General features: G+C 68.7%; 6 protein-coding genes across 6 annotated transcripts; 4 read left to right on the top strand and 2 right to left on the bottom strand.

The window, feature by feature from the left end:
• Nucleotides 1-727: 727 nt before the first annotated feature.
• On the top strand, nucleotides 728-3062 carry FA09DRAFT_335131 (putative UTP-glucose-1-phosphate uridylyltransferase; the record flags this gene model as incomplete). Its single annotated transcript, XM_025743755.1, has 9 exons — nucleotides 728-802; nucleotides 905-1000; nucleotides 1312-1388; nucleotides 1453-1590; nucleotides 1646-1718; nucleotides 1775-1847; nucleotides 1904-2119; nucleotides 2179-2405; nucleotides 2514-3062. The coding sequence occupies 9 exons, from the start codon at nucleotides 728-730 to the stop codon at nucleotides 3060-3062; spliced, it is 1524 nt and encodes a 507-aa protein (XP_025596020.1).
• Nucleotides 3063-3335: 273 nt separating this feature from the next.
• Nucleotides 3336-4406, bottom strand: FA09DRAFT_335130 (vacuolar assembly protein DID2; the record flags this gene model as incomplete). The annotated part of the gene is made up of 6 exons (XM_025743754.1): nucleotides 3336-3623; nucleotides 3683-3751; nucleotides 3841-3987; nucleotides 4051-4128; nucleotides 4306-4325; nucleotides 4391-4406. 6 exons carry the CDS (start codon nucleotides 4404-4406, stop codon nucleotides 3336-3338), a joined length of 618 nt encoding a protein of 205 aa, XP_025596019.1.
• A 413-nt stretch (nucleotides 4407-4819) lies between these two features.
• Nucleotides 4820-7237, top strand: FA09DRAFT_331708 (hypothetical protein). The gene is made up of 7 exons (XM_025743146.1): nucleotides 4820-5282; nucleotides 5427-6055; nucleotides 6106-6166; nucleotides 6221-6555; nucleotides 6616-6705; nucleotides 6763-6824; nucleotides 6876-7237. Exons 1-7 carry the CDS (start codon nucleotides 4992-4994, stop codon nucleotides 7103-7105), a joined length of 1698 nt encoding a protein of 565 aa, XP_025596018.1. The 5' UTR covers nucleotides 4820-4991; the 3' UTR covers nucleotides 7106-7237.
• A 164-nt stretch (nucleotides 7238-7401) lies between these two features.
• Nucleotides 7402-9509, top strand: FA09DRAFT_362429 (MBOAT-domain-containing protein). Its single transcript, XM_025745471.1, has 7 exons — nucleotides 7402-7547; nucleotides 7621-7868; nucleotides 7924-8121; nucleotides 8178-8514; nucleotides 8589-8763; nucleotides 8816-8941; nucleotides 8996-9509. The coding sequence occupies exons 1-7, from the start codon at nucleotides 7485-7487 to the stop codon at nucleotides 9442-9444; spliced, it is 1596 nt and encodes a 531-aa protein (XP_025596017.1). The 5' UTR covers nucleotides 7402-7484; the 3' UTR covers nucleotides 9445-9509.
• Nucleotides 9510-10117: 608 nt separating this feature from the next.
• On the top strand, nucleotides 10118-11076 carry FA09DRAFT_331706 (NAD(P)-binding protein). The gene is made up of 5 exons (XM_025743145.1): nucleotides 10118-10240; nucleotides 10293-10509; nucleotides 10559-10628; nucleotides 10687-10936; nucleotides 10984-11076. The coding sequence occupies exons 1-5, from the start codon at nucleotides 10139-10141 to the stop codon at nucleotides 11029-11031; spliced, it is 687 nt and encodes a 228-aa protein (XP_025596016.1). The 5' UTR covers nucleotides 10118-10138; the 3' UTR covers nucleotides 11032-11076.
• Nucleotides 11077-11090: 14 nt separating this feature from the next.
• Nucleotides 11091-12646, bottom strand: FA09DRAFT_326441 (hypothetical protein; the record flags this gene model as incomplete). The annotated part of the gene is made up of 2 exons (XM_025741213.1): nucleotides 11091-11897; nucleotides 11951-12646. 2 exons carry the CDS (start codon nucleotides 12644-12646, stop codon nucleotides 11091-11093), a joined length of 1503 nt encoding a protein of 500 aa, XP_025596015.1.
• Nucleotides 12647-12963: the final 317 nt, after the last annotated feature.

Genomic DNA, 12963 nt, shown 5'->3' with positions numbered 1-12963 from the left:
GCGACAAAGGTCCTCGCTGAGGAGCATTCGCTCGCTGCACGCTCTGCGGCGGCTGAAGCGGCTGACGGCCGTGCTCGGCCACCTGCTCTTTTCGGCACAGACGGAGTCCAGGCTGCACTTAGCCAACACAGTGCACCCCTGACCCCTGGCGCTGTCCTCGTGCCATCCCGGATGCCGCCGGCTCACCACCGTCATCACCATGCACGCGTGACGGCTGCGGCTGACGGCTGACGCTTGACGGCTGGCAGATTCGTCGTAACTGGTGCTGCGGAGAGGGAGAAATCTCGGCCCTGCGTGTGACCGTGGGAACCCCTCAACGTGCGGTGGCAAACAGTGCGGACGGTCAGGATGCAGGGACCGCGCAGCGCCCCACAGCCCCAGCATCAGAGAGACACTGATGAACTGCCTCACGCTGGGCAAACTCCGGATGGCGATCTTCCAGCGACGCGCGCCGCCGGAGCGCTGCAACTGCGTTTGACGCTGGATGCTGCGCTGCTGGGCTGGTGCTGCTCGCCCGGCGCCGGAGCGGCGGCCGTCGCTTTCGGCGTGGCGTGCGGCGGCGTGCATTACAGCGCCCTCACGCCTGCTGGCGCGCCAGCAGCAGCATAGCGCAGGCACAGACCGCCCCCCGAGGCTGGCCGCGTCTGCGTGCAGTGCCGCTCAGTGCCTTGCCTTACGACCTCTACCCTCCCCCCTCACCCCACACCCTCTCACCCTCCCTTGTGCCATGTCGTCCCAGCTCTCTGCTCCTCCGAGCGGCGCGCCGATCAAGGCCGCCCGCACGCGCGGCGCCTCGCACATTGTCAGTGCCCGCTCGGCGTGGCCTAGCTGGCGTCTCTGCTGACGCCTGCCTTCTCACCTCTCCGCGCTGCGCCCCTCGTGCCTCGCCTGCTTGCGCGTGCAGGACTTCAAGTCGGCCACGACAGGCGTCGCGGCCAAGGCCATGCGCAACGAGCTCAACAAGATGGTCGCCGGCATCGAGGACCCCGTGGCGCGCAAGGTGAGCCGGCAGCGGCGAGCCACGGGCGGCCGCGGGCCGGATGGCAGTGGGCGGCTGTGCGGCGCGGCGAAAACGGCGCTGAGGACAGCCAGCGCGGCCGCAAGCGAGTGCGAAAGGCAAGCAGGCCCGAGCGCAGCCTCGGAAAGACCGGGGTGGGCAGCTCTGAAGAGGCCGATGCAGGCAGCGCCGGAGAGGATGGGGTCGCTGTCTCTCAAGCAGCTACGCCTGCGCTTCGAGGTCTGCCGCGCAGCACGAGGACACAGCGTCGGCGCATTCTGCGCACAGAGCTCACGCGTGCCTCTCTGCGCCAGGCATTCGACGCCGAGATGTCGTCGTTCTTCACCCTCTTCAACCGCTACCTCTCGGAGCGCGCCAAGGGCGAGAAGCTGTGAGTCTCGTGCAGCCCATTGCGGGCGAGCGCGCCGTACGCTCACACGTGTGCTTGCGCGCAGCGACTGGAACAAGGTGCACGCCCCGGCGCCCGAGCAGATCACGCCCTACGCCGAGCTGCCGAAGGCCTCGGACCCGAGCCTGCTCAACAAGCTCGCCGTGCTGAAGCTGAACGGTGGCCTGGGCACGACGATGGGCTGGTGAGCCGACTCTGCTCCTCTCGCCGCCTGTGCAGCCGCTCACGCTGCCCCGCAGCACTGGCCCCAAGTCGGTGATTGAGGTGCGCGAGGGCATGACCTTCCTCGACCTCTCCGTGCGCCAGATCGAGGTGCGTGCGATGTGATAGGTGCGCTTGTGCGGCGCGCGCTGAACGCGGCCCTGCAGCACCTCAACTCGACGCACAACGTCAATGTGCCGTTCATCCTGATGAACTCGTTCAACACGGACGACGACACGGGTGAGCGCAGGCGGAGCGGTGCCGCTTCCGGGCAGCACTGACGTGTCTTGTTGCAGCGCGCGTGATCCAGAAGTACGCCAACCACAACGTCGAGATTCTCACGTTCAACCAGTCGCGCTACCCGCGCGTCAACAAGGAGAGCCTGCTGCCGTGCCCGCGCAGCGCCATCTCCGACAAGAGCCTGTGGTTCCCGCCCGGCCACGGCGACCTGTTCGACGCCATGTACAACTCGGGCCTGCTCGACCGCCTGATTGCCGCGGGCAAGGAGTACAGTGAGCAGGCGCGCGGCGCGCTGTGCAGCTGCGCCGGCGCTGACACTCTGCGCGCGCAGTCTTCGTCTCGAACGTCGACAACCTCGGCGCCACCGTCGACCTCGAGATCTACCAGCACATGGTCGACACGCAGGCCGAGTTCATCTCCGAGGTCACCGACAAGACCAAGGCCGATGTCAAGGGCGGCACCCTCATCGACTACGACGGCACGATCCGCCTCCTCGAGATTGCGCAGGTGCCCTCGGAGCACACCGAGGAGTTCAAGAGCGTCAAGAAGTTCAAGATCGTGAGTGGCTGCCCAGGAGAGGGGGGGGGGGGGGCGGCGCCCTCCCGGCGCGGCGCGCGGCTGCTCCGCGATGTGCCTGTGCCGTGGCTGACCCCGGCATATCTCTAGTTCAACACCAACAACCTGTGGCTCAACCTCAAGGCCATCAAGCGCGTGCTTGAGAACGACGAGCTCGACCTCGAGATCATCGTCAACAACAAGTCGCTCGACAACGGCGAGGCCGTGATCCAGCTCGAGACGGCCGTCGGCGCGGCCATCAAGCACTTCCGCGGCGCCAAGGGCGTCAACGTGCCGCGCTCGCGCTTCCTGCCCGTCAAGAGCACGGGCGACCTGCTGCTCATCACGTCGGACCTGTACAACCTCGAGCACGGCGTGCTCAAGATGAGCGCCACGCGGCAATTCCAGCAGACGCCCGTCATCAAGCTCGGCGACACGTTCAAGAAGGTCGCCAACTTCCAGAAGCGCCTGAAGAGCATCCCCAACATCACCGACCTCGACCACCTCACCGTCGCCGGCGACGTCGTGTTCGGGCGCAACGTCGTGCTCGCGGGCACGGTGATCATCATCGCCACCGAGGGCAGCCACATCACGATTCCCGACGGCAGCATCCTCGAGAACAAGCTCATCAGCGGCAACCTGAGCATCATCGAGCACTAAGCCGATGCGCTCCGCCCCCGTAGAAACGGCCTGCGCGGCGCCGCGGCCTGATCCTGCACTCCCCGGCCCCATCTCGCTGCGCCTCGGCCCTCCGCCGCGCGCCCCCGCCACACGTCTGTGACCCGTGCCGTGCTTCATTACCTTCACGCGACCCCGAATCCATGTCCAAGCCCAATACCGCAGTGACACGCCGGCAGTGGCCGCGCACCACTCGCACCCTCGTGATACGATGACAATGCCGCGGCAGCCCCCCAATCTTCGCACGTCCCATGCCTAGGTCGCTGGCCGCAGCGCGCGCAGACGCTCGGCCAGCCGGTCGTCCTCCTCGGGCTCCTGCACCTTGGCCTTGCTGGCCAGGTCGGGCACGCGCGCCACGCTCGCGTCGCCCAGCGCGTGGTCGAGCTCGATGCCGTTCTCGTCGGCGACCTGGCTCATGAGGCTGTCGACCTGGTCCTGCGGCGTCGCCGAGGCCGTCGTGGCGCCCATGGTGCCCTCCATGTACGACGTCTGCACGTCCATGTCCTCGAACTGCTGTTCGAACTTCTCCATCACGAGCGAGATCTTGCCGCAGCGTGTTAGCGCGATGCAGCGCCCTGACGCGCCGCCGCGGCCCGACTCACCTTCTCGAGGTTCATGCTCTCCATCGCCCGGTCCATGCCCTTGACCACCGACGCCATGCTGCCCGTCACCTGAATGACCGGTCGTGAGAATGGCGGCACGTGCACGACGCTCTGTGCGCAGCTGGGTCCCGCTGCCGCGCACGCGCACAACGACTCACCTGCCGCATCGTCACTGCCGTCTCCACGCGGCTGGCCACGGCGTCGATGCGGCTGCCGAGGCGCAGCAGGTTCAGACCCTCGTTCTTCTTGCGAATGGCATTGGAGGCGTAGATGCGCGCGCCCTCGGTGTTGCCCTGCGCCAGGGCCTGGAGGGTATGCCTCAGCGCGGCGCCCACAGCGACCCATCATCTGCAGTGTAGCTCGCGCACCTTCTTCAGCTTGGCCTTCTCTGCCGCCTCATCCTTGGTGGCCTTGCGCGCCTGGCGCTGCAGCGACTTGGCAGTGAACTGCGAGGTGGAATGTCAGCTGCTGCGGTGGGTGCGACATGGCAAGCTTGCGAGGATCGTGCTGCTGCTGCACTGTCGCCATCTTGGCAGCTCTACACAAGATAAGTCCATCGCGGCAGATCGCTATACGCCGGCACATCTGGCACCCGGCCGCCAGTATGGACCATCGGCACGCACCTTGAGCTGGAAGAGCGACTCTGCGACGCCGCGAGCAGGAGAGCGTCAGCCACGCGCTGGCCATGTGCGTCGCCGGCACACGCACTCTCGAGGCCGCTCATGCTGGGCCGGCGGACGGCGAGAGGAGCAGCAGCGCGGGTGGTGTGCGGGGCAGCGCGAGTGTGCGGCTCGTGTGTGCTGCGTGCTGGCGGAGGTGCGAGGCGGGCTGAGAAGGGGAGACGGCGTGGTGGAGGGATGCGAGAGGGCCCGACTTGGCGCTGCTGGGCGCGGGGCGCCGTCACCGTCATGCGTGCGGTGGCTGCCGTCGCGGCGCCGTGCGCTCGATGCACGGCGCGCACGCCGGGCGCGGGCATCTGGCCTGTGTCGCTGCTTGCGGCCCGCCCCTGCCTGCGTTCCCACGCTCCGGCTCAGCGCCACGCTGTGCTGAGTCGTCAAAGGGTGCGAGGGAGCGGGCCGTGATGCTCTCAGCGAGCAGCAGGGGTGGCAGCACCAGTGCAGCCTGCTTCGCCACCACCACCTCCGCTCCCTCGCCGCTCGTCCGCGCGCCCCTCGTACCCGCCCAAGCCGGCGCTCCCCGGCCCCTCGCTGTCACGCGACTGCGCGCCGCCGCCGCACCCTAGGCGCCTCTCCGCCCTCCACCGCTGGCCTGCTCTGCCAGCGCGCCCCTGCTCCTGCCCGCCGCCGCCATGCGCTCCGCCGCGCCGCTCCTGGCGCTTCTCGTCGCTGCCCTCTCGCAGCGCGCTGCCGCCGCTGCACCGCACACGCCGCGTGGTATTGCCGCTGCGCCACTGCCGCCGCAGCCCCTCTCGCAGCGCCTCGTCGCGCGCCTCGACGAGTGGGCGAGCGCGCTGCTGCCGGCGCTCGACGACGCCCAGCTGGCCGACGCCGCATGGGACGCCGACGAGACGGCCGACGGCGGCGGCCTCTTTGGCGGCGACACGAGCCTAGCGTGGGGCGGCAGCACGCTCGAGGTCGTGGTAAGTGTGGCGTCGTGGTCGTGCTGCGAGGCGTGAAGCTCGGCAGCCTTGCTATACCTCTTGCTGGGCGGCGCCGTGAGCTGGAGCCTTCCTGCCGCACTGTGCCTTTTGTCGCTGTCCGCCGAAGCTGACGGCAAGTCGCAGCGCACGCAGGCAACGTACGTGACGCGCCCGGCGGCCTTCGGCCCGCGCATCGTGGCCGACGAGGGCCTGCACGGCTCGCTGCTGCCCATCTCCGACTTTTACCGCCCGCCGCACGGCTCTGCCTCGGCGGCGTGCCCGTACCCTGACGGCCCCGGCTGGCGTGCCGACGACGAGGATGCGCCGCTGGTGCTGCAGCGCGGCGGCGAGGTGCCTGAGCAGCCGACGCTGAAGCCGCCGCACGACTGGATTGCGCTGCTCGAGCGCGGCGGCGGCTGCTCGTTCGTCTCCAAGGTCCGCGTCGCGCAGGCGCTCGGCGCCAAGGCCGTCGTCGTGGGCGATGCGCCGTCGCCCGGCTGGCACCGCATGCCGGGCAGCGAGGGCGAGGCGGACCCGGGCCTGGCGGGCCGGCTGCTCACGATGTTCGCGCCCGGCAGCACGGCCGACGTGCACGTGCCGAGCACGTTCATCACGCGTCCGAGCTACGTCGACCTCAGCAGGCTTGTCGATGAGCTTGCGCTCGACGTCGAGGCCGGCCGCGCAGAGTGCGAGAGGGTCGGCTCGTGCAAGGACGAGACGCGGGCCAAGGGCCTGGAGATCGTCCTCGGGCGCGACGACATCATGTGGGAGTGGTGAGTGCAGCGGCTGGGGCCGCGATGCTCCGTCGCTGACGCTGCGGCAGGCCTCTCATCGACCTTGCTCTCCTGCTCCTGCTCCTGCCCTCTTTCATGACTATCTTTACGGTCAGTCGCCCGCACGCCGGGGCCTGACTGCCGCTGATGCGCAAGCCCATGTAGGTCATTGTTCACCGCATCCGCATGGCGCGGCAGCGGCGCAAGGACCGTGCGCCGGAGCTCGTCGTGCTCTCGCTGCCGTGCCTCATCTGGCGCGGCAACGGGCAGCCGTGGGAGAAGATCGAGGGCGCAGACACGCTGCCCGTGTCGAGCCGCGGCGACGGCGAGTCGCCTGCGGGAGCCCGGTCGCCTGCCAGCCCGCAGGCCGGCCCGAGCTCGGCCGGCATGGAGGAGGAGGGCCAGGCTGGGCCGAGCACGCCGCTCATCACCACGCCTGTGCCGCCACCGAGCGGCAATCCGAGCCACGCCTTTCTGCCTCCCGGCCGGTCGTACTACAGGTGCGTGTCGCTGCAGGTCACATACACCTCAGCGCTGACCAGTGACGCCTATCTACGCAGCTGCGACGAGTGTGCCATCTGCCTCTCGGACTTTGTCGACGGCGACCGGGTGCGCGTGCTGCCGTGCGGGCACATCTTCCACCGCAACGAGTGAGTGCGGCACGACGACCACCGCACGGCCCCTGAGAGCTGACGTGCGGCGCGCAGGATCGACGACTGGCTGGTGCGCATCCGCAAGGTCTGCCCGATCTGCAAGCGCGACGTGACCGGTGAGTCGAGAGGCGCTCGGACTTCCGTGAGCTGCGCTGACGGCGTCCCAGTGCCCATCCCGCCCTCGGTGCCCGCCGCACTTGCGGGGCCTGCTGGCGACGCACCCGACGTGCCGGCTGCGTCGCCGTCTGCTGCTGCGCCTGTTGTGGTAGCCTCTGCGGACACCGAGGCGAGCGCTGCTGGAGCGAGTGAGGAAGCAGCTGCCGCGCCCGGCGCCTCGGCCGACGCCGACGAGGCACACGGCGCGTCGGAGCGCAGCCCGCTGCTGCCGCGCAGCTGATGCTGAACCGCCACGCTCGACGCCCTCACGACCTCCTCGCATGACCTGTACCCAGACTGTCCGTCCCGCGCCCCTGTTGTACTCCAGCACGTCCCTCTCAGGCCCACCTGTCTATCCGAGCTGTGTGGCCCGCTGCGGTGTGTGTGTGTGTGCCCGCGCCTCTGCTCCACGCCGCACCGCGGCTATGACGCATGCCATGATCGGCCGCCGCCGCGTCCCAAAAAGCCGAGGAGGCCGAGCGTGGGGCCGACTTAGCGCGCGCGCCCGTGATTCTTCGCGCGTGAGTCTGCTCCACGCATGGCCTGCTCCCCGCCGAGCCTCCATCACTACCACCACCACCCACACACCAGCACTCGGCTCGCGGCATCGCAGCCTGACCATGTTCGACTCATTCTTCGCCCGCGTCGGCGAGGCGGCCGCCACGCCGCCCGACTACATCAAGGTGCGCGCTGCGACGGCGGCGCCTGCCGCCCTGCTCAACCTGGCCGCCCGCTGACCCGCCCGGCGCCGCGCAGCTCTTCACGCTGCTCATCGTCGCCTACCCGCTGGCATACCCGCTTCCGGGCCTGCCGCCGCACGTCAAGCATGCGTTCAGCATCGCCACGTCGTTCCTCTTCCTCTTTGGCATCCTCAACCTGCGCGCCGGCTACGCGCAGCTGCTCGCCACGGCGCTCGCCACGTACGCCCTGGCGCGCTTCCGCGTCGGCGGCGCCAACATGCCGTGGATCGTGTTTGGCGTGCAGATGGGCCACCTGACCGTCAAGTGAGTCGCCGCGGTGAGGACGGCCTACTGTGGTGCGACGCTGACCGCGGCGCAGCCACCTCGTGCGCGCGTTCGGCGACATTCCCCTCACCACCATCGAGATCACGGCCGCGCAGATGGTGCTCTGCATGAATCTCACGTCGTTTGCGTGGAGTGTGCACGACGGCCGCCGTCCCGCCGAGGAGTGCGACGCCCAGCAGAAGGAGCACCGCATCACCGAGTTCCCCGACCTGCTCGAGTTCCTCGGCTATGCGTGAGTGCGGCGCAGTGCCCTGTTTGACGGCCAGCGCTGATGCTGCTCGGCGCCAGCTTCTTCTTCCCCGGCGTGCTCATCGGGCCCTCGACGCGCTTCGTCGACTACCGCGCCTGGTCGCGCAACACGCTCTACGGCGGCTCGTCGTCGGCGGCGCCGCGCACGCCGCCCAAGGGCCGCGTGCGCGCCGCCATCACCGAGCTCGTGCTCGGCTTTGCGTTCATGGGCGTGTGGGCCGTGCTCGCGGCAGACTACAACTACGAGGCGCTGCTGCTGCCCAAGGGCGAGCCCGGCAGCGCGCTCGACCGCAGCCTGCTGAGCCGCATCTGGATCACGAACGTCGCCGGCCTGGTCGCGCGCACCAAGTACTATGGCATCTGGGGCCTGGCCAACGTGAGTAGCCGTCACGCTGCATGAGCGCGCAGTGGCGCACACGTCGCGTACAAGCCCTGACACTGCTGCGACAGGGTGCCTGCGTGCTCTCGGGCCTGGCGTACAACGGCCTTGCGCCGGCGGCGAAGGGTGCGGCGTCGGACGAGGCATCGCGCTCGCGCTGGGACCGCTGCCGCAACATCGACCCCGTCAAGATTGAGTTCGCCAACAACTGGAAGGAGCTGCTCGATGCGTGGAACATGAACACGAGTGCGTAGGGCGCATGACGAGCGGGCTGTGCAGGGGCTGACGCGCATTTCAGACGTCTGGCTGCGCAACTGCGTCTACAAGCGCGTCGCCAAGCCCGGCAAGAAGCCCGGCTTCAAGAGCACGATGCTGACGTTTATGACGAGCGCGTTCTGGCACGGCGTCGCGCCGGGCTACTACCGTGAGTGCTCGAGGGATCGCTCGCTCGAAAGCAGCGCTGACTCGGCAATGCCAGTCACCTTTGTGCTCGGTGGCCTCGCGCAGTCGGTCGGCCGCACGCTGCGCAAGCACCTGCGCCCGATCGTCTTCCGCGACCCGCGTGCGCCGAACCCCTCCTTCGGCACGCTCTTCACATACACGCCCGCGCAGCTCGTGTATTGCGGCCTCTCGATCGTCGCCGTGCAGCTGAGCGTCAACTTCACGGTGCTGCCGTTCATGCTGCTCGGCGTGCGCGACTCGCTCGCCGGCTGGCACGCGCTGGGCTACTACGGCCTCGTCGTCGTCGTCGCGCTCATGGCTGCGTTCCGCGCGGGCCTCGGCGTGCACCTCGACCGCGCCAGCGGCGTGGCGCAGCAGAAGAAGGCGGACAAGAAGCTTGCGGGGCTGAGCGAGCAGGGCAAGGCCAACATGCAGATGCCCGACGTGGTCAGCAGCCTGGCCAGCGAGGCGAAGAAGGAGCTGTGAGGGCGGAGCGTGCCCATGCCGTGGCCATAGAGTTGCCGTGTAATACAACTGCCATGCGAAGCTGCACTTTGGCTGGATTGAGGATGGGTGTGATGCAGAGTCGAAGACTGCACGCCCGCCGTGGGAGCGCGACGCAGCAGAGAGCGCAGCCACGCGCCTCCCTGTCCGCGCCGCGTGCGTGGCGCTGCGGCTTGCTTCGCGCACACCACAACAAGCCAGTCGTGACATCTGCTGCGTAGGCTGCATGGCAGGGCTCAGCTTGGATCACATCGCTGCCTGGCTGCTGCGTGAGTCTGGCAGGCTTGCGGCGCCGAGCAGGCTTGCTGAAGCGTCTGTGCAGATCCGTTGCTCAGCCTCGCGTGCATCGCCGGGTGTCTCGCTGTCAAGGGCGAGCTCTGGACACAGCGCGCGCCGGCCTTTGCCATCGATGGCTTGCTCGTCCTCTGTATCGTCGCCGTGCTCAACGTCGGCGTACGGTGCGGCTCGTGGGCGTCGCAGCGCTGGCGCAATGGGACTCTGCGCACTCAATGCCTGACGCCGGCTCAGTGGGCGGAGCAGGTCGTCGTGGTCACGGGCGGCGGGAGCGGCGTTGGCCTCGCTGCCGTCGAGCTGCTCCTCGCGAAAGGCGCTCGCGTAGTCTCGCTCGGCATCCACGACCCAGACGCCGCTCAAGGTGAGGCGCTTTCATGGCCCCATGCGCGGCAGCTCACACCTCGCAGGGCGGCAGTGGAGCTTTCAGTGCGATGTGTCGAGCAGAGCGGACGTTGATCGGGCTGCGGAGCGCATCCGCCAAGAGGTGACTGGCGCCGCTCGCTGTGGCGAGGTTGGTGCTGACGTGCGCCGCTCAGGTCGGGCACCCGACGATGCTGCTGAACAACGCCGGCGTCAACCACCCCAACCTGATCCTCGATCTCTCTGATGGCGACATCGACAGCATGTTCGACACCAACGTAAAGGCGCACTTCTACACCATCCAGGCCTTTCTGCCGCACATGCTCGCGCGCGGCAGCGGGCACATTGTCTGCACGGCCAGTGCGCTGAGCTACGTCGGCGCCTCGCTCATGAGTGCGTCGGGAAGGCGCGCTTTGTGATCCGGCGCTGACGCATGCCGCAGCCGACTACTGTGCCTCGAAGCACGCGCTGCTCGGGCTCATGGAGGCGCTGCGCTACGAGCTCGACAAGAAGTGAGACGGGCGTGGGCAGGGTCAACCACGTGGCAATGATTGACACATTCCTGAGCAGGTACAAAGCGCCTCGCGTCCGCACGACGGTCGTCACGCCAGGGCATATCCGCACGCCGCTGTTTGCAGACGTCAAGACGAGCGCACTTGCCGCATTTCTGAGCCCCACGCTCGAGCCGCAGGCGGTAGCGCAGGCGATGGTCGATGCGCTCGAGCGGCAGGAGAGCTCGCACATCGCCATGCCCTTCTACGCTCACTCTGCGCCGCTGCTCAAGACGTTGCCGTCGTTCCTGCGCGATCTGGCGCAGTGGGTGAGTCAGGCGAGCGGGCGTGCCGCAGCGTGCGCTGACTCGCACAGATCGCAAACGCGGACGACACCGTCAGCGCCTGCACCAAGGCGAGATAGGAATGCATGGCATGGCAGTGGCCGGGGGATCTATGGTGCGGGGTATGATGTGTGAGGGTTCATGCAGCGGCGGTAAGTCCTGTCTCCTCGAGAGCTGGGTCGATCAGCACGGCTAGCCGCTCGAGGACGGCCAGGTACAGGCGGACGTTGGCCAGCTCCGCGAGGCCAGAGCAGTGCTCGTCGGGTGAGTGTGGCGCCGGTGGCGGGCCCATGAACGGGCCGACGGCGCGCGCCAAGGCGGCCTCTTGCGTTGCTGGCTGGACGCCGAGGAGAAGAGCGCGGACCGGGGCTGGCATGGCGGCGCACAGACGCGGCAGCAGCCGAGCATAGTCTCGCCTCCTTTGCGCCGGCGTCGGGTCGGGCGGCGCCGGTGGCGGTAGCTGTCCGCCTGGCAGAGCGGCCTCGCGCACGGCCCGCACGACGGGTGCGAGGCGGTGCGGCTCGACGGCGTGGCGCATCGCAGAGTCGATCCGGGTCTCCACGAGCCCGGCTAGGCCGAGGTCGCCGGCGAGATGGAGCAGCAGCAGCGCAGCCCGCGAGAGCGCGCGGTTGCTCAGCTCGAACATGACGCTCAGTAGCGAGAGCAGCGGCGGCAGGCGCAGCAGCGGTGCAGACTGGGCCGATCGCGTGGCTGGCTGCGGCGCCATTGATGGCTCGTCGGCCTCTGCGATCCATGCTGGTCCGCCGGGCGTCAGCGCACCGATGTTGCTGCGTCTCCTGCGCGCTCTCCGCCGGTGCTGCGTCTCAGCCGGCGTAAAGAGCTCGACGTATGCGCGCAGCAGGGGCGGGAGTAGCACGGAGAGGCAGAGCAGCGCGAGCGACACGAGCCTGTGCAGCGCAGCGACGACGCTGAAGCCAGTGGCAGTCTGACCGCGGTTCAGCACGGCGGCACGCAGACGAAGTTCTGTATCGCTCTCACCTTCGATGTGCCAGCGACCTCGTCTGCCTTTGACGCCCGCGCATCGAGCAGCTTGTGCGCCGTCTCGACGAGAAACCACGGCCGCGTACAACGGCCCAGCACGCTCCCTCGCAGAATGCCCACCACGACGTCGCGCACGATGAAGCGCTCGCACTCGCTCGCCCAGTGCTCCGCGGGCAGCAGCGCCTCGAGCAGCGCCTCGACGAGTGCGCGCAGATACGCGCCGTCAACGAGCGGCTCGCCCGTGCCGGGCTGCACGCGCAGCGCCGGATGTGGCGCGCGGGAGAGGTAGAGCGTGGCGAGCGAGGCGTGCTGGGCGGCTGCGGTCCCGGCGGCGGCCTCGCACGCGCGTACGTCCTCGATGTGGGCAGCCACAAGCGCGGGCAGCTCCTCGCCAACAAAGCGTGCGAGCGCCGCCTGGCCGTCGGTGCTGCCGAGCCGCTGGCCGATGCGCTCGAGGACGGCTGCGAAGACACCGCTGATGACGGTGAGCAGCTCGCGGTCCGGCGTCAGGCGGCTGTACCACGGCAGCACGGCCGCGCGCAGGCCGTGCGCCAGCAGCAGCGCGGCCTCGTGGTCGAGCGGGCCGGGCGAGGAGAGGAGGATGGGGGCGGGCAGCGCGGGCGCGGCAGCGAAGAGCACGCGCCGGATCAGCGTCGCCTCGGCCGCCGCGTCTGCGCTGTCCGGCGGCGCCATCGGATGTGGTAGATGGAGGGCAAGGGTGAAGCGCGGCGCGTGTTCGGAGCGCGGAGCGGATGCCTCGACCGTGCGCACTGGTCTCACGCAGCTGCTCCCACGCTCCAAAGCAGCATTGATCAAGCTGTCCCTCCATGGCCTCTTGCCCTCTGATGCTGCAAACAGTTAACCAATGCAGAACATTGCTGTTGTCAGCCACCAGGCTGCAAAGCCCAAGGGTTTGGGTTAGGGTTAGGGTTAGGGTTAGGGTTAGGGTTAGGGTTAGGGTTAGGGTTAGGGTTAGGGTTAGGGTTAGGGTTAGGGTTAGGGTTAGGGTT

Source organism: Tilletiopsis washingtonensis, assembly GCF_003144115.1.
Source record: "Tilletiopsis washingtonensis strain MCA 4186 unplaced genomic scaffold FA09scaffold_20, whole genome shotgun sequence".
NCBI lineage: Eukaryota > Fungi > Basidiomycota > Exobasidiomycetes > Entylomatales > Tilletiopsis > Tilletiopsis washingtonensis.
Note: the sequence above shows the minus strand (reverse complement) of the source record. Positions and strands in the feature narration are given on the sequence as shown.